The 22779-nt window shown below is 41.2% G+C and overlaps 1 protein-coding gene across 1 annotated transcript; it reads right to left on the bottom strand.

Moving 5' to 3' along the window:
- Positions 1-335: 335 nt before the first annotated feature.
- Positions 336-21772, bottom strand: LOC138968329 (low-density lipoprotein receptor-related protein 12-like). The gene is made up of 10 exons (XM_070340890.1): positions 21627-21772; positions 17148-17195; positions 16501-16630; positions 13177-13391; positions 9491-9964; positions 8697-9095; positions 8004-8126; positions 6771-6902; positions 2899-3027; positions 336-2461 (listed from the first exon to the last, which is right to left on the bottom strand). The coding sequence occupies exons 1-10, from the start codon at positions 21640-21642 to the stop codon at positions 1560-1562; spliced, it is 2568 nt and encodes an 855-aa protein (XP_070196991.1). The 5' UTR covers positions 21643-21772; the 3' UTR covers positions 336-1559.
- Positions 21773-22779: the final 1007 nt, after the last annotated feature.

Genomic DNA, 22779 nt, shown 5'->3' with positions numbered 1-22779 from the left:
TCATCTCTTCACATCCCCCCATATCATCTCATCACCCCCCCCCATCTCATCTCATGCCCCATCTCATCTCATCACATCCCCCATCTCATCTCCCATCTCATCTCAATCTCATCATATCCCCCATCTCATCTCATCATATCCCTCATCTCATCTCCCCATCTCATCATATCCCCATATCTCATCTCATCATATCCCCCATCTCATCTCCCCATCTCATCTTATCATATCCCCCATCTCATCCCCCCATCTCATCTCATATCCCCCATCTCATCTCATCCCCCATCTCATCTCACCTCCCCATCTCATCATATCCCCCCCCCCCCCCCCCCCCCCTTCTCCCCACCCCCTACCTTTTTCTCTCTTCCTTACGTACACAATTTATAAACCTGGACACGTTTAACTAACGAAACAGAAATGCATCCAGCATTATGTCTGTCAACAGCCGCACATGCATATTAACATTAGCAAATACATGTACACAATACATACACAATCATACTAGTCATCATACAATCATTGGGGTACTTTACTCATGATAAGGTTTTGTGAGCTAATATTCATCTCCCATAAACGGACATAAATGAACCTCAAAGTTTACTTTGCATTTTGCTCTATCATGGTCATAACCATCAAAATGTTAGCAACATTCAACCAATTGCAGCTTGAATCCTATAACCTGCCTTGATGTTATTATGTGAACACACTACTACCAGATACAAATAAGGGAAATTTGTGAGGTTTAGTTTTAGTGTCCGTTAACAGGTCAGGAACGATGAAAGATATTATTATTCCACACTAAAGATGACAAAAAAACATTGTTAATTTGCAAAACAACCAAACAAAGTAGCTCCCCCAAAAATGATCATAATCAACCATCCAAAAACAGAGCTGTGAAGCCTTTGTGATCTCTTTGCCATAGACAGCCTCTGTCATGTGCTGACTTTAAATGATACAATGGCATGCTGAAAACATGCTCTAACAATGAGCAAAGATCAACACACACAAAAACTTGCTCTTTTTCCCAAATTGGAAAAGGTGTCATGTGCCCTCGCAATGAACCTTATAAAAATGTCTGTGTAAAAATTAAGCAAGCAAACAAAACAACATCCACAAGACTAAGTACTATGCCTAAGGGTTAAGTCCGGATCAGAAAGGTTGATAGTTTGCTGCAATGTTTGTGTGAGAAATTGTCTTAAAATCCCTGCCCATCCACCCCCTTCCCCATGAAAAAAAAATCTGAAATGGTACATTGAAATTCTTCTTCTTCACCCCACACCCGCAAATTGTGGACCTTGGCACAAGAAATCAATTTTGGAATGATTTTTCCTGATCTGAATGTATACAAGGTTGGTCATGAAAAGCCAGAAGGTGGTAACAAGTTAACAAAAAGCTTTGAAAGCAACAAAAGTAAATAAACCAAAGGCTAAGAACAACAAAAAAATAGAAGAACAAAAAAACTACAAACAAGGGTAAAACGTTCAAAAGATCACAGTCAGCAACACCTCGGGTTTTAAGTGATTTTAACACACCAGCAACGTCAGTCGATTGTCACAACCACATCACACCTCCAACACAAGGCACCTTGTATCAGTCCCGTCGTCATCGGCGGCAGGGTCCTGGTCACTGTCAAGGCACAGAATGCACACCGAGTCTGCATCGCTGGCACTGTCTTTGTGGCTGTCGTCGTCACCGCCCTCATCCCCGTCCACTTTTGGCTCTTCGTCATCCTTGTCGGAATCTTGCTCAGTCTCCTCCGCCAGGGAGAGAGAATCGGCGGAGACCGTGGCACTGGCCGAATCCTGGCTGATGTTCTCCAGCAAGATGCTCTCCGTTTCTTCGCTGTCAGTTCTCCGACTGCTGGACGCGGCCCTTCCTCGCCCCAGGGTCTCTGACATCTCGATGTGACCTGACCCATCCTCAGCCAAGTGGTCCCCTTCTTCGCCCTCAACATCATACTCATCGTCGGAATTGGAATCACTGGACGCCTCTTCGGTGACCCGGATCTCCAGCCGCCCCTGGGCGTCCCCTAAAGGCTGGCGATGCTCGTCCACTTCCTCAAAGTCCATGAGGTTGATGAGGTTGTGGACTGAGCGGTCGCTGGGTTCAGCAGCCTCTCCTGTGCCGTTACTCTGCTCAGCGCTCCTGCTCTCCTGCTCAGCAGCTGCAGCCAGCTGAGACTGCTGAGCCAGGTACTCGCGTACCGCTTCGTCGTAGGGCCGCGACGTGAGCATGGCTTCGTGGTAGGGGGGAGGGGGGGCTCTTCGGCGGAACATCTCAGCCTGCATACGACTGAGGGGTGTGTCGTAGCGGGACCCTCGGTGGTGGTGGTGAGGGTGGGGGTGGACTTGGTTGTGGCGCAGGGCGTACACCTTACAGGCGATACCCACAGACAGTACCAGCAGAAGTCCGCCCAGCAGAGATCCACCCACTGCCCACACGATGATGTAGCGAGATCCTACCACTGCAAGCAAAACAATGAACAGTGCTGTGAAAAAATGAAATTAAAGCATAAATGAATCTGAAGTAATAAAAACAAATTTCTGTCAATGGACAAAAACGTCAAAAGTTTAAAATGAAGAGTAAACAAACACAAGCACCAACAACAACAAAACACACACAAACAGTTCCCACCATTCAAACAGAATGCAAACATACAAATCGAACTAACACACACACACACACACACACACACACACACACACACACACACACACACACACATACAATCAAGACATCAATGACCAAACCATGAGAGATTAAAACATACAATGAACCATTAAAACAGTATTAACAATATTTTTTTTAATCAACAGAGCAACTCTTCAGTTCCACTGCTACCAATACGTGAATAACAATTAAGCTACCAGCTTCTACTGATACCAATGATAGCTAACCCACCATCTTTGCAGTCTTGTTCATCACTCCCGTCACTGCAGTCATTATTTCCATTGCAAACGGACTCATACCGGATGCACCGGTGGTTGGCACACAGAAACTCTTCTTGCGCATAAGAACACATGTTGCTATCTGTACCAGAAACAAAGCACAAAAAATGAATAAAATGTAAAAAAATAAGAAATCAGCTGATCTTAAACTTAAGAACAAGAAAAGTACATGTAAAGCCATGAGCTTCAGCAAATTGAGATTAACGGTACAGCTCCTCTCCTGGATGCGTAACAAATAGGAAATCAGCTGATCTTAAACTTAAGAACAAGAAAAGTAAAGCCATGAGCTTCAGCAAATTGAGATTAACGGTACAACTCCTCTCCTGTAACTTACCATGTGCATAACCACAGATCTGGTGTCACTTATATTATTTTTATTTTCCATTTGCAATTTCATTACTTTATTCTCCCATCGCTAGGAAATTCGGGTCGCTTCCTCCCAGTGGAAAGCTAGCAGCAACAAAATCGCATTTCCCAGGTGTGTTAATGTTTAACTGAAATTATGCCACCTGCACTTTTGGCAGAATAAATGACTGGTCTTTTACAAGCTACAGTGGTGACACATGGTTGGGACATGAATACCGTCTGAGTCTGCACACAAACTTGACCCGTATTCATCCCAGGCTGGATTTGAATTCATGACCTCTGGATCAGTAGTCCTGTGCTCTACCTACAGAACTCTCCCCCCCTTCTCCCTCTCTCTCTGAAGAAATTAATTCATTAAATAAATCTCCACCGTGCACAGGGGGAACCCAGGCTGCTGATTTGCGCTATGTGACTATATGGGAGAATGATTTTATCACATGTAAAAACTTTGATAAGCTCGTCTCGACTTGCCAGGGCAACATACAAACAATTACATCACCGATTGCAACCTGTACAAGGCAGATGCAAAATACTGCCTTGACAGTTCAAGGACTGCAGACTTCTTTCCATACACAGGCTGGGCTAACCGCTGTCGAAACCCATGATACTCAATGATAGATTGAAGTCACATTTTTTCGATAACACGTTATTATTCCCCCCTCTGCTTCTTTACCTCTGTAAACTTGTAGAGCTAGTTATTTTTCGATAAACACCCAGCAACCAAACAAATAACGACCCAGCAACAGCCTGAATCCTCGATAGCGCAATGGGTTGAGACGCTGTTCTGTGTCGGTACTACTTTTACGACTAAAAAGTTCCGAACGCTCTAATGTACGAAGTATACATCTGTGGAGCAAACAATACAAACATACCGCATTTAAATTAACAACTACAGGCTTGAACACATGAATCTCCATATAAAATCCATGAGTTTGGTTGTTTTCTGAATCTAGATCTGCCGTGCACAAACGTTTAACACAAGCAAATTCCCAAGGCAAGTAACTCTCATACTTTGTCTACCAACAAGAGTAGTTCCCCTATAAAATTTCTTTTCACTCTGTTTCTTTGACAACAGATTGCAATCCGACGGTCAGTTTTCAACAATATTTCATTTTATAAACAGATCACACGCAACCAAATGCACACATCTCATCAATTTAAAGAACATAAAGCGGTTTCATACACTATTTTCCCCAGAAAACTGAACTTCATACAGTTTTTAGCGTTGGAACACGGGTGCAAAAGTTCGTCTGCTAGTCCCATTTGACGAAAGAACATTATCCTAAGCGATACCAAAACATGAACAGAACACACAATATATGCCTTTACCGCCACAGCAGAATAACAACATATCTGTTTACTTGATTTTAGTCCAAAACAGGGAAACTGACAAGAAGTGTTAACAGAATGGAATGATTTGCACGGAACTATACAACCGCGCAACTCCGCCTGGATGCACCCTAAAGGTCTTTCAGCCGGTCCCAAGCCCGGATAAATGAGGAGGGTTGGGCGTGGGGTTAGCAACTCCACCCCGCCAAAAAACCAACTTGCTACAGAAACCGCACGCGGCCCTATGCTCCACAGGGAGTCTACAGGAATAAGACTAAGACAAGAAGATACAACCGCGCATTGATCGATCGCTTTGCGCAGGTTGACTGGTTGAGTGAATAAAATTCGATCAAACTTTTGCACAAAAACTCCTCTTTTCTTTGGATAACTGAAGAAAGGAGGAATAAAGAGGTTACACACCTCGTCTCAGTGATTATTAAAAATAATGGTCTCAGTTCGCGGTCATGAAAAAGCTCGCTGAAGCTCGCATTTTTCATGATCCACTAACTTCGACCATTATTTTTAATAATCACTGAGACTCGGCATGTAACCTCTACATCATTTCAGTGAAATCTCTGTTTCCAGGCCCTCAGTTCTTAGCCTCCCTCTACATTTACACACCTGAATTTGTTATAATTTTTCTTCATGCTGTCAGTAAATTTACTTCTGTTCTAAAACTCCCTCTCTTGAAACACCTATATTTTTTTTAATTTAGGGAGGTTTATTACTGTTGTGATGAAGATCTGGTTGAAAAACTTACACAGAATACTACACTGGTACCCGCAATGAAAGGACACCCTTGGGACCAAAAGTGTCCCTACACTGCAGATGGCTTTTCAGGACAGGTTAGTTTCAGTCAAGGTAATTAACAAGTCGCGTAAGGCGAAATTACTACATTTAGTCAAGCTGTGGAACTCACAGAATGAAATTGAACATAGTCCGCCGCTAGTGCAAAAGGCAGTGAAAGTGACGAGCCTGTTTGGCGCGGTAGCGGTTGCGCTGTGCTTCATAGCACGCTTTACTGTACCTCTCTTCGTTTTAACTTTCTGAGCGTGTTTTTAATCCAAACATATCATATCTATATGTTTTTGGAATCAGGAACCGACAAGGAAAAAGATGAAAGTGTTTTTAAATTGATTTCAAAAATTTAATTTTGATCATAATTTTTAATTTTTTTAATTTTCAGAGCTTGTTTATAATCCAAATATAACATATTTATATGTTTTTGGAATCAGAAAATGATGAAGAATAAGATAAACGTAAATTTGGATCGTTTTATAAAAATTTTTTTTTTTTACAATTTTCAGATTTTTAATGACCAAAGTCATTAATTAATTTTTAAGCAAACAAGCTGAAATGCAATACCGAAGTCCGGCCTTCGTCGAAGATTGCTTGGCCAAAATTTCAATCAATTTGATTGAGTAATGAGGGTGTGACAGTGCCGCCTCAACTTTTAGAAAAAGACGGATATGACGTCATCAAAGACATTTATCCAAAAAATGAAAAAAACGTCCGGGGATATCATACCCAGGAACTCTCATGTCAAATTTCATAAAGATCGGTCAAGTAGTTTACTCTGAATCGCTCTACACACACACACGCACACAAACACACACACACACAGACACACATACACCACGACCCTCGTCTCGATTCCCCCTCTATGTTAAAACATTTAGTCAAAACTTGACTAAATGTAAAAAGACTGTAAAGGCGAACGACAAGAAGATAGACAAAGAAACAACAGAAGGTGTCCTTTCTTAGAAGGTGTCCTCTCATCAGAGGGGGCCTCACATCATAGATACCACTGATCATCATTTTTGAGATTAAGGAAGAGTTATTTCCCTTGGCACACATCTCATTCCTATTTGACTTATGCGTTTTTTCTCATGGACTTTGTGAATTTGCTCCCAACGAAGAACAGGGTTTCACAATCTGACATGAAATATCACAGGACTGCTGTGCTGAGCAGTGCAATGGAAAGAAAATAACCTATACTAGTAGATAAAATTGAAGGCTGAACAAAACGACAGGCTAAAATGTCGCGCAAGACACACCAAATAAAAAGTATCAGTGGATCACACTGGACATTGCATTTCTAAACGCAGAAAAGAGAAGCAGAGTACTCACCACAGTTGCTTTCATCGGCATGATTTCTACATGTGCTTTCACCGCTGCAGCGTTCATGTAAAGAGTAGCAGCCCCTGTCACCGCGTAAGTATGCAAAGTCATTGCAGCTGTACATGTCTGCACTACAGCCATCTACAAAAAGGAAGGAATACAAAGCACAATGGGAACAACAAGACATCTCAGACATTAAAACTGTCACAGTTAATACTACTTGGGGTTCCTCTGTGTGTTCATAAATTGTATGCACTGAGACAGCATACAAAAGAAACAATTTCCTATGTACTAATGTAGTTATTTCAGCACTGAGACAGCATACAAAAAGAATGATTTCCTCCTTAGTTCTATCAGCACTGAGACAGCATTCAAAAGGAACAATTTTCTCTGCAGTTATGTCAGCACCCAGACATCATGAATACAAAAGGAACAATTTCCACTGTTTTTCTGTCAGCACTGAGACAGCATGCAAAAAGAACAATTTCCTCTGCAGTTATGTCAGCAGACACAGCATATGAAAGGAACAATTTCCTCTGTAGTTATGTCAGCACTAAGAAAGCATAATTATGTCACACCCAAATCCCCTTCAAAGGCAAAGCTAGTCAAAGAGGTGTGAGTTTGGGCTACCTTGCTGAACTCAAACATTTGCAAGAGCACACGTGGAGACAACAGCAGCCATTTGTTTGTTTGTTTGTTTTGCTTAACGCCCAGCCGACCACGAAGGGCCATATCAGGGCGGTTTGTTTGTTTGTTTGCTTAACGCCCAGCCGACCACGAAGGGCCATATCAGGGCGGTGCTGCTTTGACATATAACGTGCGCCACACACAAGACAGAAGTCGCAGCACAGGCTTCATGTCTCACCCAGTCACATTATTCTGACACCGGACCAACCAGTCCTAGAACTAACCCCATAATGCCAGACGCCAGGCGGAGCAGCCACTAGATTGCCAATTTTAAAGTCTTAGGTATGACCCGGCCGGGGTTCGAACCCACGACCTCCCGATCACGGGGCGGACGCCTTACCACTAGGCCAACCGTGCCGGTCACAACAGCAGCCAGACCCCATCACAAACAGCTCTCTACAATACAGAGTTATCCCGTCTAACGATCGCACACGGAAAGCAGATCTATAAACAGCTCATGCTCAAGGCACGGGAGACAACTCTGCAGAGCAGCAGCTGGTGTAAAAGGGGGACTACTGCATCACAAATAGCAAAGGAACAATGCTCAGAACTCACAACATCCTCTTTCATCTGCACCAGTGGTAGGGCAGTCCCACACCCCATCACAGTGCTGTTCCCTGGAGTAACATCTGTTATCCCCTACCCCGCAGTTAATCTCTTTGTTCTCGTCACAGTTCTCTGCAAAGTCAAACACAGTGATATAGACAGTGCATGAACAAGACATACACACAAAATAAAAATATACAGTAGTGGTACCACACACCCTCATCACCCTACCCCTCCCCTCCCCTCCCTCCCCCCCCCCCACCCCCAAAAAAAAAATCTGAGAAAATCGGGTCTCATAAGGGAAGGGATCTTTAGAATAGAGGTAATATTAAAGAGCTTCTAAACATAAATTCCATGTCTGATTTTCTTTCCACCCAATGCTTTCTGTAAGCCCCCTACCATTTCTGATGGTTAGATCTACTAATTTAGTCATTTTCCATCCATTTCCAATTCTACATATATTGAGCATGTCATCAAAAAAACAAAAATAAAAAAAGCTTAGACTAGTAACTTAGAGCACACCTAAACCAAAATCAAGACATCTGTTGTGTTACAGAAAAACAGATACATGAAGTATTCTTATACAGTGGCTTTCATTACTCAGCATGTCGGTGATCTCCTCTTTAAATCTCTCTTCCAACAAACATAGTCAACTACTGCCGCAACCACCGACCACCAAATACCTTTCGCTAACAAGCTCACCCTCAAAGTGATATGTTGCTCTAAACTGTATCCACAGTGGCCGATTTTCCAGGCTGTAGGGGGGAGCGGTAAATTTGACCAGCAAGTCACGTCCCGTCGACCACAAGGACATTGGCTTGGACACATGCTCACTGCCATTAAACCTCTTCAACACTGGCGCCCATTTATCCTGGCCGTCAAAGACAAGGACAGAGGCGCCGTCTTGCAGGAAGAGTGAGGTGAAGATGAGGTGAATCACGGGGTCAGAGGCAGATATGTAAGGCTTGTAGATGTGCCACTGGCAGTCACGGACGTCACGCACGTTGTATGGAGGAGGAGGCATGGTAAAGTTGCCCTGGCTGAGACTGAGCCGGTAGTAGCATTCTGCCGGTCTAGAGGTCGTTGAAGGACGTTCATAGCCTAAGAAGAATTTAGAAAAGAAGGATGAGAAAAGAGTAAGAACATGTACAGAGCAAATTACTCTTACTATCAATCCTATTGTAGACTTTGTTGGACCTAAAACAATGTCCAACACCAGGGAGTGGTCACTGCATCAAGCCTTGATATCGTCAGGTTTTCCATCATATCCACACTGACTAAAAGTGTTCATCCAGTAACCAAAAATACCACAAACCCTGTTCCTATAAATGTAATCTATGTATATATATTGTCTCTTAGTTCGATCTGAAACAGCTGAATTAATGGGACGTCCCAAGAAATCTGAAACTCCATTCATAGTTAATCATTATATTCAGAATAAGATTAAGAAACAAGTGAACATTGAATTTCAGGACAACTCTAGGGGAATGTCTCACCTTGAGAATAGTACTCAGCAGAGAAGACCACATCCCGAGGGGCAGATGCAGACTGCATGTGAAAGACCACCAGCATGGATCTTGAATGGGACGTCACAGCCCAAGGATCGTTTATACCTGTAAACGTCCCCAGCGAATGGGAGTATTCGTCTGATCCTTCATAGACTGCGATGTAGGCAGTGCCGCCACCATCATCATCCCTGAGAAAATGTCTCATTTGCTTGAAAATCAGGGTGATCCTGTCCACGTTGTTCGGAAGTTGAATCAGCCAGCGACAAGTTTGGGGACCTCGCTGTCCTCTACGGACAGAATGCTGAATCCACCCTGTGCGATTGCGTAACACCTCATGGCAATCCTTGTGGTCAAGGAAATCTTGGTAGAGGGACGGACGACGAGTGGTCGGCATGGTTGTTGGTGCTAGTGTTGTGGTTGGCCGTGGTGTGAAAGGTAAAATAAAATGGTGGTTCCCCCTTTCTGCTCATTTTAAAACACAAATACCAGACATGTATCCACATGTATCCAGACATGAGAAATAAAAAATGGTCAAATTAATAACTTGAATAATGAAATCAAATAACAACCTGAATAATGAACTCAAATAATAACTTAAAAGTTAAATTATGAAATCAAGTTTTCCAAATCGACAGTCAGACTAAAGCTATGGAATTTGCATGTGTATACATTAGCAGTGCTGTCTGTGGCTTCAGGATAAGTACAAATTAAATTATAACCCCAAATTACCAGTAATCCTCTTCATTATATTTAGTCAAGTTTTGACTAAATATTTTAACATCGAGGGGGAATCGAAACGAGCGTCGTGGTGTATGTGTGTGTGCGTGCGTGTCTGTGTGTGTGTCTGTGTGTGTGTGTGTGTGTGTAGAGCGATTCAGACTAAACTACTGGACCGATCTTTATGAAATTTGACATGAGAGTTCCTGGGTATGAAATCCCCGAACGTTTTTTTCATTTTTTTGATAAATGTCTTTGATGACGTCATATCCGGCTTTTCGTGAAAGTTGAGGCGGCACTGTCACGCCCTCATTTTTCAACCAAATTGGTTCAAATTTTGGTCAAGTAATCTTCGACGAAGCCCGGACTTCGGTATTGCATTTCAGCTTGGTGGCTTAAAAATTAATTAATGACTTTGGTCATTAAAAATCGGAAAATTGTAAAAAAAAATAAAAATTTATAAAACGATCCAAATTTACGTTTATCTTATTCTCCATCATTTGCTGATTCCAAAAACATATAAATATGTTATATTCGGATTAAAAACAAGCTCTGAAAATTAAATATATAAAAAATATTATCAAAATTTATTTTTCAAAATCAATTCAAAAACACTTTCATCTTATTCCTTGTCGGTTCCTGATTCCAAAAATATATAGATATGATATGTTTGGATTAAAAACACGCTCAGAAAGTTCAAACGAAGAGAGGTACAGAAAAGCGTGCTATCCTTCTTAGCGCAACGAATACCCCGCTCTTCTTGTCAATTCCACGGGCACTGCCTTTGCCACGGGCGGTGGAGTGACGATGCTACGAGTATACGGTCTTGCTGCGTTGCGTTGCGTTCAGTTTCATTCTGTGAGTTCGACAGCTACTTGACTAAATATTTTATTTTCGCCTTACGCGACTTGTTTTTATTGTCAACTTGTTTCCTTATTTAGATACTGACACTTCACTGTCTCAACCACTGTTAAAAGTGCAAGTGTCTTCAAATTATTACTTACGAACAAGACATTGTATGGGAGAGAGTCAACTGGAAAACTATACAGTGGAACCCCCTTTTAACTTGAGCACCCCCCCCCCCCCCCCTCCAATTCTGATATAAGACCCTTGTCTCGGAAATTGTTTTTTTTGCAGATGCAAGTATAGTTTCAGTTGCTGGCCTTTCAGTTTACAACAAATTAGAGATAACAGCCATGAATGAAACACATGAATGTCACTACTTACCAGACCTGTTTACCCCCCCAAATGAAAATCAGGAATGCAACTGGTACTTTTCCGTAATTTGAGGCATCTTTGAGTAATCTTTTTTATCAACCATAAACCAGCTCGAAAACGATTAAACGAAACGTTAATTCGCGCGCTACCATGCAAAACAAGTACAAAATTGATAACCATGTTTAACAGTATTGTACTACACACACAGAAGCTCGATCACACACACCACAAACACACAACACAAGACACCTGATATATATGCAAGTTAACAAAGACAAGTTTACTTTATCTAAAAAAACAAAAAACAGTATTCAGGGGTGGAGCAAGAGAGCTAGAGTGGGGGGGGGGGGGGGGGTACAACCTGGGGTCCAGGGGTTGGGGGTCTGGCTGAAGAATTTTAGCTATTTTATTAACAATTTGTGGCTTATCCTTGATTTTAACATGATAAAATGGTGTCAGCAGCCACTCATTATTTCTTTTAAAGTTAGTATCAAATAATGGCAATTTATCTTCATTGATATCTGCTCCTGACAACAACAATTTCACAGACAGAAAATGTGTTGTTGGTTTTTTCCACAGACTGAATTTTTGTGTTTTTTGTTGCTCTTTTGACAGCAAAGGGTGGGGGTGGGTCCGGAACCCCTGTAACATCCCCCCCACCCCACCACCCCCTACTCCGCCCTTGGACTATTTACAGTCAAGATGCATGTGAACAAAACCACCTTACATTCTGTCACATCAGACATCCTGCATTAAAACCAGTCATAATAACTCTCTCCAGAAGCTACCTTTAATTTTAGAGGACCGATTCGTTTATTTCATTTAAACATTTTGTTGTAAGTTTTTCGATTCAAAGAACTGTGATCTTTGCTATATTGGAGAAATATTAATGGAGATCAGTTTTAGACTCAGAAAGACTTGAATTTCGGCAACAGCACAAGTCACTGATGAGCGCGACCATAGACCTACATCTATGTCTCTGGCGTGACTGACCGTAGTGAGAGATCGGTTCGCAGGTCTGGGGGACTGATTCTATGGAAGTAGAGACCTAGGTCAAATAAACTCGATGCGAAGCAGGCTCATGTTTTGCCAAACATAATTTCGTGTTTTTGTTTGTTTCCATGTTCATTTGTGTACTGCATTTTGTTAAAACTAATGCTGCGTCTAACCTCGGGACACGTGCCGCGACGTGACTCGTATTCTAACTGACTAGCTTTGTTGTTGCACTGATCTCAAGTCGATCACCAAAATGAATGTGGTTCGCTCTTCTTAAACTTCACCAGACACCGCCACTTGACTTAATAGTTTTGCCGATATTTCTGTACAACTTTCGCTTTTTTGGTTGGCATTTCGTCCCCACAGAGATCGGACCAATGTCGATCTCAAAACCGCGGAATCCGACAAATAACTTGCTGTGCACATGCGCAGAAAAGGCTGTTTCGGTCAGTCTTGAAATCACAGTCCTGGTGACTACCACAATTTCGACTTCGAATTTTCACGCAGGAAAAAGGTTCTCTCGACCGCAATTTCCGGAATTTTCGGTAGATTTCCGTAATACCGGAATTTAGACCCCAAATCCGTAATAATTCCGGACAATCCGGGAGGGTAAACAGGTCTGACTTACTGACCTAATTTTAACTCAATTTCGTTTTTCACCATCAGGACTGGCAATGAAGCAAAGTGCAATAGTTTACAAAATATTGATACCAACAACAGTCATTGACTCATTATGTCCTCACCAATCATATAAGAAATCTTAAATCCAAGGCCTGCAGGGTGTTCACCGGCAAAAAAGAAGACAGTAAACCGGGTTTCATCCGCAGGGCTGATGTAAGGCTCAGCATATTCGCCACATATCACCCTCTGTGAGGAGGAACTGGAAGACCTGATTTCAATGTAGTTGCTGAAACAATCCCCTGTGTCTGCCTCTTCTGGTAAGTCCAGGTACTTAAAGCTGTGAACAAAAAGGGAAACAACAAGTGATTAACCTGAACTGTATCTGCGGGACCCACTTTTTATAGAACCTTGTTTATATGTTCAGCAGGAAGACTCACACTGAGTCACGGTGAAAAAAACCAAAAAACATACACACACACACACACAAAACGAAACTATGCACTAGCCAAATTCTCCTAATCACACAGAAGTCCCTGCCATTGCTTGTGTACACCCACATGTATGTTATGCATGTGCGTGTGATCATTACAGACAGAAGGAAATTCCGTCGCACCGTTAATCAAGTGTACCAATACATTTAAAACAAATGCTTCTTTCAATGTTTACTGACAAACACTGTTATCATTTGTGACCCTCCACCACGAAATGAGTCGCATGTCATCTCGCGCGGTTCTGCGCTAGGCTTAATATAAGTCCGGGGAGTGTCTGGTAACAGTGTGAGGGTCACCTTAGTCACAGGCTTATAACTCAAACAGTTTTCGCTCTTTTTTAAAACGGTTTTCACCATTGGATAGAGCATAAAAAAAACTCTTTAGGAAAATGTACAAATATGAAAATCATGCAAAGGTGACATGCGACTCATTCCGTGGTGGAGGGTCACATTTGTCAAAATACTAGCTGGTTGGGCTTCGGGATGCGCTAGTGAAGAAAAGCAACTAGTCTAGGAATTTTTCTCGTCGTATTTTTTTTCCACTGACCGTACGTAGAGGTTACTTGCCGAGTCTCAGTGATTATTAAAAATAATGGTCGAAGTTAGCGGATCATGAAAAATACGAGCTTTAGCGAGCTTTTTCATGACCGCGAACTGAGACCATTATTTTTTATAATCACTGAGACGGGGTATGTAACCTCTTTCAGACCTGTTTACCCTAAACCTGAGGCAAGAGTACTTTTTCAAAAAGTTGAGTGTATTTTTCAAAAAGTTGGTGTACTTTGCAAGCAAAGCCATATGGGCTAGGGAAAACGTACGCGTGGGTGCAAACGTGTTTGTGTAAGAATTAATAGCATGTCTTGTGAACATCTTCAGAATTTAACTCCTTCCGATACAACAGGGATAAAACAATTTTATTTACCTGTCAGTTTATAACATTATAACCAGTGTCTTCCAAGCAGATTGATAATGAAAAGATGAAGTTCGTGAAATAACATCTGCGGTTGACAGTGGCAAGTTCATTTTTACAATCATCTCAGAAAACATTGCTTCAGCACGGACTACAGCCTTTTCTTCTGGTAGGATTTGCTTTGCGGGAATGAACTTCATAATTCCTTGGCAGCTTTCAGCGGATTTCTTTGCAGCAACCTTGTCCATTGTGAGTTTTGGAACTGCAGTGTCGTTCGATGTCATATTTCCCAGCATGGGCAACGGAGAAATCTGATTTACAATACTTGCAGTGTGCATGACTTTTTCCCATAGTAGACTCCACAATTCCTGGCTCTTTCTTATATTTCTCCAAGAAAAGCTGGTGCTTCTGCTGTTTAGACTTGGTACAGTCATCCGAAACTGGCACATTTTACCGCTTCATTTTCCCACGATTGTCCAGACGATCGCACGTGCCAACAACTGAACAAGGTTTCCACAGCTGAAGACTCGCTGTCATGGTTATCTCCCTTCGACCAAAACCGGTATCAGTTGTACCATCCCGTAATCAGCACACCAACACCGGAAAACGTATTCTAGAATTTTTCTTATGCGTATTTTGTGCGTGTGTCGCGTATTTGCGTACTGATAATAATTTGGCGTACAAAATACGCCCAAATCGTACTGGTAAACAGGTCTGCTCTTTATTCCTCCTTTCTTCAGTTATTCAAAGAAAATAGGAGTTTTTTTGCGAAAGTTTGATCGAATCCTATTCACTCAACCAGTCAACCTGCGCAGGCGATCGATTAATGCGCGGTTGTATAGTTCCGTGCAAATCATTCCATTCTGTTAACACTTCTTGTCAGTTTTCCTATTTTGGACTAAAATCAAGTACACAGATATGCTGTTATTCTGCTGTGGCGGCAAAGGCAGATATTGTGTGTTCTGTATATGTTTTGGTATCGCTTAGGATAATGTTCTTTCGTCAAATGGGACTAGCAGACGAACTTTTGCACCCGTGTTCCAACGTTAAAAACTGTATGAAGTTCAGTTTTCTGGGGAAAATAGTGTATGAAACCGCTTTATGTTGTTTAAATTGATGAGATGTGTGCATTTGGTTGCGTGTGATCTGTTTATTAAATGAAATATTGTTGGAAACTGATCGTCAGATTGCAGTCTGTTGTCGAAGAAACTGAGTGAAAAGAAATTTGAAAGGGGAACTACTCTTGTCGCTAGACAAAGTATGAGAGTTACTTGCCTTGGGAATTTGCTTGTGATGAAAGTTTGTGTACAGCCGATCTAGATTCAGAAAACAACCAAACTCATGGATTCTATATGGAGATTCATGTGTTCAAGCCTGTAGTTGTTAATTTAAATGCGGTATGTTTGTATTGTTTGCTCCAGAGATGTATACTTCGTACATTAGAGCGTTCGGAACTTTTCAGTCGCAAAAGTAGTACCGACGCAGAACAGCTTCTCAACCCATTGCGCTATCGAGGATTCAGGCTGTTGCTGGGTCGTTATTTGTTTGGTTGCTGGGTGTTTATCGAAAAATAACTAGCTCTACAAGTTTACAGAGGTAAAGAAGCAGAGGGGGGAATAATAATCATATTCTAGGCAATGAAATGAATCATGCGTACAAAATACGTCGATATTGGGTCCCAGGTCTGCATGTGACTTTGTTAAAGTGTGTGTTTGCATAAATATTCATACAACATGTGTGATGCACTACGTTTAATTGACCTACATGCAACACACTCCGTCAAGAGTCAAGGAATCCTGTTAGCCTGATACTGTGGTACCTCTGTATTAAGACCTCCCAAAACCTGAGAATCGTAGTTCTTTAATTTTAAAGAGAGGAAGTCTTACAATGGGGATAAATGTAGTGACACTTTCAAGAAAACAACAGAAAAAATTAGGTCTAAATAACTGTCAGTGTCAGTACACTGAGTCTAAAAAATGAAGGGTCTTAAAATCAGAGGTTCCACTGTATTAACATCATACTTTTCATGCTGACTAGACTCCTTACCTTAGGGTGGCCACGTTGCCTTGTTCCATGTGGAACTTCCACTCCGTGCAGGAATTCTCATCATAACGTGATGGAAAATTGGGACTCTTCAGCTCTCCCTTCTGATTGCTCACATACACTGTTGTGCAGTCTGGCATTAAAAACACAGGAATTAAATTAAAACACAAGACATTTCCTAACATATTGAGGTCTGGCACTTGCGTGTTTGAACAGGAAGTTTCATGTGGAGGGCTGTCGGGCAAACTACACATGCTGAAGCCTAGCACTAGCAGTTGCACTTGCAGAAAAAAAGAAATAGGAGTGCTTACAAAAAGACCACTCGATCTACAGGATAATGCTAACAAATACCACATCTGACAGTCACATGCCCTTGTTTTGCCCGCCACAAACTGTGAGTGTGATGTCAAACGACAGGCCTGTTAAATTAAATGGACAGACCCAAGTACAGCACGTGGGTTTAAATGTAAATTTATGTCAGGCTATCAACATTGTATGATAGTTATTTTATTAGTACTAATAATATGTATAATTATAAGTAAAATAATAATTTAATTACTAAATAATTTCTTGGAAGTTTAAGTGAACAAAATAATTAACACGCTCTGCATGATTCTCACAAAAGAAAAAAGGTATACGGCACTACTAACCTTGCGCTGATATTAATGAAAGACCACAGACCGCAAGGAAGACGACAGCTGAAAAAGAAAAAAAGCAACAATTAATTTCATGCAAGCATAGTTTGCAAAATGATTCTCTTGATACTAAAAACCGGACTGTGGGACTTTATTCTTTATGCCATATTCTTGATATAACTGACGGCAGAATCTTTGCCCTCAGGATCAGAAAACAAGGTTAGTTATTGATTTTGTTAATGTTTGACCAAACAAGACATTTTTAAACATAATAACAAGTGGGACAGACAGAAAAACAAATGGTAATGTTGAACTGTAAATTCATCACATTGCAATCCACTTATCCATTGGCATTTTTATTTATTTTTGAGAAATTGATGCATACATGTCACTTCAAAGCAAAACTAATTTGTGTGATATTAATTGACAGATTGAGCCCCCAAACTATGGTAAGCATAATTATGGTCATTTGATCAAGGAAAATTGCTGCGGGTTTTTCTGCCTCTTTGCAAACGTTGCATACGCAAGATCCACATAGTTATCTTCTGTAGCCTGGTTGCGCCAATGTTTTCCTTCTAATTAAGCTCTAAACCGTAAACCCCATATAAATGTGTGTGTGTTTCATGTGTCGGTGTGTTTTAAGCCGTATAGTGGCTGAGCTAATGAGTATTTTTACTTGTGTGGTATGTATTTTGAAATTCATGTATCGATCATTGTATACATGATTACGCAGGGGTGTACCTTAACTTTTTGTGCTACTTTTATAGGATTTAAATATAATATAGATACAGGGTTCGACACTAGCGGGGGCGGGGGGCGGAACGCCCCAGAGTTTTGTGTTCCGCCCCAAACATTACCGAAGCTTGGGGCCCACTCCGCCCCAGGATAAATTCCAACAATGACAAACCGAAAATTCTAATGCCAGAGCCAATCACTAAAAATCGCCAGTCAAAGTCGTCACTGAAATTTGCGTTACGATCAATGCCGCAGTCAAGAAAACACACACATTGAAATCGTCGAAAGACAATGCCGCAAGGGAAATAACTCCAAGATTGCGCTCTTTAGCGTGAGAGATAAGTATCGCCTTCAAATGCCAAACGCAAAATGTGGCGACACATCCCTGGTGTAAAACGACATGGAAATGAAGATGAAGAACAGGGTGGAGAGAAACGAAAAAAGGAGATCGATTCAGCCAAAAGCGCGAAGCGCTGTCGTAATTTCAATGTCAAATGGTTGAAAGAATTTCCCTGGCTTCAGTACGATAAAGAAAAACAGACAATCCATTGTCGCCCGTGCAGATCTTATAGCGGAGAACCACTTGAAAAAAGTGGGGATTCTGAAGGTATATATATACTTAGCATGAATAAGAGTGGGCCCCAGATTTTTGTTTTCCGCCCCAGCAATTTTCATCTCCGGGGCCAGGCCAAATAAGTTAGTGTCGACCCCTGAAATATATCCTCATTATTATATAATTTATAAATAAAACGCATCCATACAGTTATAATTCCTTAAAGGCACAGTAAGTCTCCCGTAAACCATCACAGATACTGTCAGGCTTTTACAAACAGTACAAACACCCTTTCATTTAAACACTCACCGCTTGAGAACATCCTAGGTACCCTCCGTAAAGAGCGAGCAATTTTCAAAGAATTTATTTTTGCGTGGTTTATCTTACCCCTGAGCCATTGTGAACCCGTGTGATCCAGTTTCCCTTTTTCACAATGTAGTCGTCAGTTAGTAATTTGAATGCGACTCGATGTGAGCTTATCTACAATAGCACGTTACGTTATTATGTACCTGTGACTATGCACGAAACAAACGGCTGTAGTTCACAAGAACTCTAGCGATGGCTTTTGACTGTTCAGAGGAACTGGCGATAGGCATAAACCGTCATCTGCTACGAGAACCACGACCTAGCGTGACCCTGCTTCCGGGCTTTTCTTTTTTCAAAACTTTGAATTGTACTGATCTTGTCTTGATGAAAAAAGAATTCTATTATGATTTAAGAATGTTTGTGTAACATACTAACAAGCTGTCAATTTATTATTTAGATTTTAAAAGTTAGGTCTAGCGCCAAAACGCACCACGAGCCTGTTTAGCGCGGTAGTGGTTGCGCTGTGCTGCATAGCACGCTTTTCTGTACTTCTCTTCGTTTTAACTTTCTGAGCGTGTTTTTAATCCAAACATATCATATCTATATGTTTTTGGAATCAGGAACCGACAAGGAATAAGATGAAAGTGTTTTTAAATCTATTTCGGAAATTTTATTCTAATCATAATTTTTATATTTTTAATTTTCAGAGCTTGTTTTTAATCCAAATATAACATATTTATATGTTTCTGGAATCAGAAAATGATGAAGAGTAAGATGAACGTAATTTTGGATCATTTTATAAAAAAAATAATTTTAATTACAATTTTCAGATTTTTAATGACCAAAGTAATTAATTAATTTGTAAATGTAAGCCTCCAAGCTGAAATGCAATACCAAAGTCCGGCCTCCGTCAAAGATTGCTTGGCCAAAATTTCAATCAATTTTATTGAAAAATGAGGGTGTGACAGTGCCGCCTCAACTTTTACAAAAAGCCGGATATGACGTCATCAAAGACATTTGATTTATCCAAAAAATGAAAAAAAACGTCTGGGGATATCATACCCAGGAACTCTCATGTAAAATTTCATAAAGATTGGTCCAGTGGTTTAGTCTGAATCGCTCTACACACAGACACAGACACAGACACACCACGACCCTCGACTCCCCCTCTATGTTAAAACATTTAGTCAAAACTTGACTAAATGTAAAAAAGAGACTTTTTATGCTTACAAATTAAAGCCATCTGCAAAGTCAGAGGCTGAGAATTGCAGCAGAAAAACGAGTCCATAGATTTACAATGCGCAAGAGTCAAGTTCAACATAACCAAACAAATTATGAGACGTTGTACGGGCTTAATATGCGATTGATTTGAGCAATGATATTGATAGATCTCTGTCAAGGAGACCAGCTCTACTTAAAACTCCACTCGCTGAACTTAAAACGTCCAAAAGGACCCAGTTCAAGAATCGGAAGAAGAAGAAGAAGAGAAGATCTCTGTCAAGGAGGTCCTTGAGATCTAGTAGTAGTATAATATATATATGTAGAGAGTCTGAGACTGTCGTTAGGGAAGAATAAATCGGTGAGACCCATTCATTTGAAATAAGAAATTCCACAGTTTTCTAGCCCCTAGCGTCTGAGTGACCATCATAGAATGTTCGAGTGGAATAAAAAACGCTCGCGCTGGACCCGAGTACTCTTCAGACATTCACACACACACTCACACACACACACACTCTCTCTCCCTCACTACCTCCCTCTCTCTCTCTTTCTTTCTTACACACACACACACACACACACACACACACACACACACGAGTACAGACTCATGCACGCACACACACACACACACACACACAAACACACACATACACACACAAACAGTAACACTAACACATGTGCACAAAATGAACACACACACACACACACTGCGCGAGAGAAAAAGACTACAGGGAGGCATTGACGTCAAAGACTTTCGACCGTGACGTGATTACGTCACTATTCTTGGTTTACGGTACCATTCGGCGGCTTTGCTACGAGTATGCCATAGTCTTGGTTGGCCGAGACCTTGCACCGTTCTATCAGACTGCCTGGCTGGCTGTTGCACCGCGAATTCCTCCCACCGCCAAGTCGTTTTTTTGTGGTTTATTTAGCATTTAGGTCCCAGGTAACATTATGAAGTTTTAATACGATCAATCGGACCTATTATCAAGTTAGTGTATCGACTTTTGAACGAGCTGCGCCCGTTAGTTTCCCAGCAATAAGCTGTTAAGTCGAGACACACACACACGCAATTAAAGTCTGCTGGACTCTAGTACTAGCGTACTCGGGGATAAAGTGTAATCATATGGCGACAAGGACACGGATGAGTACAATCCGGTGTCACGAAATTTTCTTTCGCCGAAATATTTTTTTCTCCCCCATCAACACGTTTCACTCATTTTTGTACCAAAAACAATTCTTCTGCAAAACCATCCTCTGACTTCTGGTTAGGGAATGGGTTAGGTATGTAAACAGTTTTAAAATGCGTCAATTTCTGGCGATGTTTGTGAACTAAGAATTCAATCGACGCCGTCCGCGGGAATTCGGTATTAATTACTATTAAGACATACCCGAAATCTTCGTTCACAAACATCGCCAGAAATTGACGCATTTTAAAACTGTTTACATACCTAACCCATTCCCAAACTTACCCCTAACCCGTAGTCAGAGGATGGTTTTGCATAAGAATTGTTTTTGGTACAAAAATGAGTGAAACGTGTTGGTGGGGGAGAAAAAATATTTTGGCGAAAGAAAATTTCGTGACACCGGACTTGACAATGAGATGACCTGGCGAGAAATAAAGTAGTGCAGTTCGACAGAAACGCAACAGTATCCCAGGTCTGTCGATCGTTTCAACATACCTCGATGGTACAGCATTTCTCCAGGTACACATCAACAGCAACTGTCGCACCAGAGAAGTCCTGAAAGTGGATATCGGTTGAAGAGTAGCTCAAAAGTTCATTTCCTTGATCTAACAAAGCGACCACATCCTGGTAGGGCGGCCATTGACGAGTGGTGTTGGTAATTGGGAGTAGTGTCCCTTGGCTACCTACCCCCCCCCTCTCTCTCTGTCTGTGTTGGGCATAATTATATTATTCAATGTATACAATAATTCATGCGTGACTGTATCAGTTGTTATTAATTTATAAAGATTGCTAAGATTTAATCTATAGATTCAAAAGTAAATGATGGAGGTGTGTGAGTGTATGCTTTGTTTCATGATTTTGTTTACTTTTGTTGCTTTGGTTTCTGTCCAATATAATAAATGTACAATTTTACTGATCTGAAACTGTGATAGCTACATGTAGTGCTTTTATTTTGGGCAACATTAGCAACATTGATATAAAAAAAACTGTGTGTGATGTATACCTGCGCATTTTGAACATATAGCATGTGGTATATATATGTCGTGCCGAATTCACGGAATTGCCGAATTCGCGGAATCGGCAACATTTTTGCCCATTTCGCGTAATCGGCAAAACGCTGCCTATTACGCGAAATCGGCAGCGTTTTGCCGAAAATGCGTAAAGGCTCCTAAAATGTGTCCATTTCGCAAAAGTGACAGCCAGTCTGTTACTTTTTTTGTCACCAGAACATTGCATTAACATTGCTTTACCTTCCTATTGTGGTTTAATGGTCTGTGTTGGTCTGTGTCCAGCATAACTCCGGTAATGCACGAAAACTACGCTTTTTGCCATAACTTGCCATAGCTTATCGATTATTGCAACATTTATCCTTTCGAGTATCTAGCTGTTTAAGTGTAATGACACCCCAGGCATTTGAGAACTTTAAAGCCAAAAACGGGCTGCCGATTTGGCAAAATGGGCACAGTTTACACGCATTTACGCGTTTTCGGCAAAACGCTACCGATTTCGCGTAATGGGCAGCGTTTTGCCGATTACGTGAAATGGGCAAAAATGTTGCCGATTTCGCGAATTCGGCAATTACGTGAATTCGGCACGACATATATCTCTTTTATCTGAATGGTGCACTGTTAACTATATTTTCGTCATA

This window comes from Littorina saxatilis, linkage group LG1 (assembly GCF_037325665.1).
Source record: "Littorina saxatilis isolate snail1 linkage group LG1, US_GU_Lsax_2.0, whole genome shotgun sequence".
NCBI classification, from domain to species: domain Eukaryota; kingdom Metazoa; phylum Mollusca; class Gastropoda; order Littorinimorpha; family Littorinidae; genus Littorina; species Littorina saxatilis.
The sequence above is the reverse complement of the archived record's forward strand: the minus strand, read 5'-3'. Positions and strand labels throughout refer to the sequence as shown.

Coding starts and splice junctions, on each gene's coding strand:
- LOC138968329 (XM_070340890.1), bottom strand. Junction 9,965..13,176: donor TAAGATTTCTTATATGATTG/GTGAGGACATAA, acceptor TAAAATGAGCAG/AAAGGGGGAACCACCATTTT. Junction 9,096..9,490: donor TGCTGAGTACTATTCTCAAG/GTGAGACATTCC, acceptor AATTCTTCTTAG/GCTATGAACGTCCTTCAACG.